The sequence below is a fragment of the Cryptomeria japonica genome, chromosome 5, assembly GCF_030272615.1.
Source record: "Cryptomeria japonica chromosome 5, Sugi_1.0, whole genome shotgun sequence".
NCBI lineage: Eukaryota > Viridiplantae > Streptophyta > Pinopsida > Cupressales > Cupressaceae > Cryptomeria > Cryptomeria japonica.
In genome coordinates this window covers 379,131,717-379,135,977 of record NC_081409.1, presented here as the reverse complement: position 1 = coordinate 379,135,977, position 4,261 = coordinate 379,131,717, and the positions used below count along the sequence as shown (strand labels likewise).

Below are 4,261 nucleotides of genomic sequence, written 5' to 3'. Positions count from 1 at the left end.
ATATGGGGAAGCTTCCTCGGAATATGCATTTGCACAGATCAAATCTCCAAGATCCCCGATGAAGTTAAAATTATTGGGGCTGGGAAGTTCTAGATTCAAAAGATTGATAGAGAAGATCAGTTGCATATTTGCCCTAGATGCTTCTCTTTGGATCACACTGGCCTAGGTTGTGATGTTTTGGCTACAATTCAAAGAAGTTATTCCTACATGAAATTTCCTATTGAAGAAAATCTGCAATCGGAACCTCCTATCTCCACTGACGCTGGGGCGGATTTTTGTAACGAAATTCATGATAATGAGAATATTCCATTAACTAAGGCAACTCCTTTGAACATAGCTCTTCCCTCCTCTGATCAAAGTGAAAGCTAGCAAGATCTTCTCATGCTTCTGGAAAAGACTAAAACCTTACAGGCGGATATTGAAACTAAACTGGCAAAGTCGCTACCACCCTCTCCTCTTGTGACTAGGAGTCAGCTGGTTATTGAAGATTGCAAAATTCACACTCAGGAACAAGACACTATTAGAAATCTGGGGGAGATGGGAAATAAGATTTGCTCTTCTCTTGGTATTGAATTGGAAGATGGTGAAATTGAGTCTTCCTCCTCAGAATGGGAAGAAGACTTTGAACCTGACTCTGATCTTATATTGGAGGAATCCATAAAAGGTTTTGGGAAGTCGGATTCAACCATTGATAAACCAAACTTCAAGCCAAAAGGAATGTGGGGGCGCAAGTCAAAAAAAATAATGCTAGCAAAAATAATGCTCATCTCATGGCTTCTTTTCCATGTCAAGAGGAATAAGACAAGGTGATCCAATGTCACCTTTTTTGCTTATCATTATGGCTGAAGCCTTAGGTTGATCAATAAGAGCTCTTCAACAAGATGATTGATGGCTTGGAGTCAATGTGGCAATAGGGGTTGAAAGATCAACTCACTTGCAGTTTGTCGATGATACCATTTTGTTTGGCTTGGCTTGTAGGAGAGAGGCAAGGACAATTAAATTATGCCTCGATGATTACTGTATGGCTTCCGGATAGAAAATCAATTGGAATAAATCTGAAGTGTTTTTTGTCAACACTCTGATTAACATGCAAGGTGTCTTATCAAGGATTCTTAATCTCAGAGTTGCAAACTTCCCAAGGAAATTTCTTGGAACCCCCCTCTTCATTGGCAGTAATAGAACTTGCTATTGGAAGCATCTTATTGATAAGTGCAAATCCAAGCTTGCAAATTGGAAAGGCAAGTGGTTATCCTCTGTTGGGAAACTCACTATGATAAAATTGGTCCTCTCTGCGCTACCGGTTTTTTCCATGGCATGTATGAGATTACCGATGGAAATTGAAGATGAATTGATCCCTATAATGAGAAATTTTCTTTGGAATGGCTCGGATGACAAAGGGAAATTTCCTCTAGTAGCTTGGAAAAAGATTTGCCAACCAAAAAAGGTAGGGGGTGCTGGCATTCGACAAATTTTGATTATGAATTTAGCTATGGGTGCTAAATTGGTTTGGGAAATTTGCAATGGTGGTAAACAAAAATCATGGGAAAGGATTCTAAAACATAAATATTTGGACTCCATGGAGCCAAAAAGGATTTTTACTATAAACAACCCCCGCAGAGGTTCGGTCATCTGGAAGTTTATTGTGAAAGCAAGGAAATCATAAGTGATCAGGTTACCTAGGATGTCAGGAATGGAAGGGATGCCTCCTTTTGGATTGATTCTTGGGCTGGTGAAGCCACCTTATGTCTCAACCCTGCTCTGCAACCTATCATGGTAGAAACTTGTCTCCTCTGGGGTCACAATATTTGTGATTATGGTTACCCTATCCATGAAAATGGCATTGCTAAGTAGAAATGGAACTCCTTGGATCCCTTGGACTTGGACCAGCACCAGAAAGACTTGTTTGCCGACATTCTCAGCAAAAGGGTTATCTTCCCTTCCCCTGAGAAGGACATTATTAGGTGGTGTGGTTCCTCTTATGGTAAATACAAGGTATGTTTTGGTTACAAATTGAAAGAAGCGGCTATAGACAAAAAAGATTGGCCTATTAATCTTTTTTGGCATCGACATCTCCTACCCAAAGTAGGTTCATTTGCCTGGTTGGCTTGTCAAAAGAAGATTCTAACTAAAGAAAGACTCTTTTCAATGGGCATCAATGAACCCAGTAGATGCATTTTATGTCAAGAGCAAGAAGAGACTGCGGATCACTTACTTCTCCACTGCAAGTTCTCCAGACACTGTTGGTGGCATTTCATGGGAAAATTGAGAATCTTTGGCCCCTTTCCATCAGGGTTGGAAGAGTGGTTTCTGCAATGGCCTAAACTGGTAGGAAAGGATATATTTGTTGATTTATTTTATATTCTACCATCTCTTCTGATTTAGGAAGTTTGGAAAGAAAGGAATTGCAAAATTTTCCAAGATAAAGAGATGAGCTTAATGACTCTATGTGGAAAAATTGAGAACCATCTAACTGAGCTCCTGAATGAGGCTGCTCAATCCAAATAATTAAAGAAATATATATATATGGACTGGGATTGGAAGATTAAACTGGCATTTCCAAATCTGCTCATTCCACCGCTTTTTGGTAAGGGATCCCTGATGGATCAGGGCAATCCAAGATTAGGTGTTAAATGGGAAGCGCCAGAGCCTAGGTGGTTTAAGGTAAACTTTGATGGTTCTTCTACTAGAAAACCGGGTCAAAGTGGTATTGGGTGTATACTAAGGAACTCTGATAGTATCTGTATAAAAGAAATCTCGGAAAAGATTGGAGTTGCCACTATCAACGAAGCTGAATTCAGAGCGACTCTAAGAGGACTGCAGCTAGGGTTGGAGCTTGGGGTGCAGAGAATTCATCTGGAGGGAGACTCACTTCTTGCCACCGAGTCGTGGCTCTCTACAGTCATTATTGGTCTGTGTCGGTTTGCGCCCCGTGGCAATTGGACATGTGTGTACTTTTAATTGATATTTAGTTACGACTAGATCCTTTCTGGATTTGCATATTATTACTTGATGGATAAAGATGGTCGACATTAAGTTGACGAACTTTGGATCAAAAGTTGATTGGACACTGTCATTTCACGCGTGTGTATATTCAATAGGCATGAGCTACTTGCCTAGCGCCTGTATCCCCTGGTTTGATGACTGGCTATTTAACACTAGAATGCCCTCATTTTTCCATCAAACATTTGCATTTTTCGCTCGGTATCTTGCCATGGAATCCCCAATCCTCCTTGAAGCTACTTGTCGGCAGATGGCCTTCTTGGGCGAAATCACTGACAAACGTTTGCAGGAGGTCCTCTACTCTCAACACCCTCTCATTCTTCACAGCCTTAAAAGGATACTGGGGAAGGAATTCCTTATGGCTTATCACAGGTACAGAGCCCATGTTGATATTCTGGCCTTTTTCCTTGCAATGGTCATATACATGGGGACTAGCAAGCAGAGAGCGAAGCTTATAACTCAAATGGTGTTTAAACACCGCCTGCTAGGGGAGATTGATGCCACATTGGACAATATTGATGATAACCTGAGAATACTACTTCCCCAAAATTATTATATGTCCTTGGGCAACGGGGCAGATGTGAGAAAGTTTGTGATTGTGAACTCTCTGGACTTTGATGCTCTTCAAGAAACCTGTCCTACCATTACCAAGAATATTGAATTTTTGCTTAAGGCAGCAGGCATTCAAAATGGCTTCACGTCGGAATGGAGGGAAAAGTATCTTCAAGATGAAGGGTTAGCGGGTGTAGAAGGTTTTGGTATTCTAGAGAATGGAGATTTGGTTGATGGCAATGACTGGGGGTTTTGGCTTGGCGAGGAGTGGTTCCCTAGTGACTACTGACTCCCTAGGGAGAAGGCTGAAACGGTGGCTCACTCGACCTGTGACATTGAATGCCCTATAATCCTGGATGTGGCATGTGCTCCTGTGGATGATGACTCGGAAGACTCCCATTTATTCCGGTTGTCACCTTTCACCGATTTCTCTATTTTTTGGTTTTTGTTTTTTGTTTATAGGCCTTTGGCCGGTTCTGCTATCTTCAACAATTGTCGACTGGTGTTTTGTACTTATCCAGCCTCCTTGCTAGTTCTTTTTTGTATAAGGAATAGAGCTAGGGTAGAGGGTTTTCTTCTTGGTTCTTTCCCCCTACCGCTCTCACTGAACCAAACCTTGTATTCACCCATTTTTTATTAATACAGGGGTGTTCCCCTCTGCAGCTATATATATATATTGTTTGTCAAAACAAGGAAAAAAATTATAATC

The 4,261-nt window shown here is 41.1% G+C and overlaps 1 protein-coding gene across 1 annotated transcript; it reads left to right on the top strand.

The window, feature by feature from the left end:
• The first annotated feature begins 2,523 nt into the window (after positions 1-2,523).
• LOC131060469 (uncharacterized) lies at positions 2,524-2,958 on the top strand. Its single transcript, XM_057993709.2, has one exon. The coding sequence runs from the start codon at positions 2,524-2,526 to the stop codon at positions 2,956-2,958; it is 435 nt and encodes a 144-aa protein (XP_057849692.1).
• Positions 2,959-4,261: the final 1,303 nt, after the last annotated feature.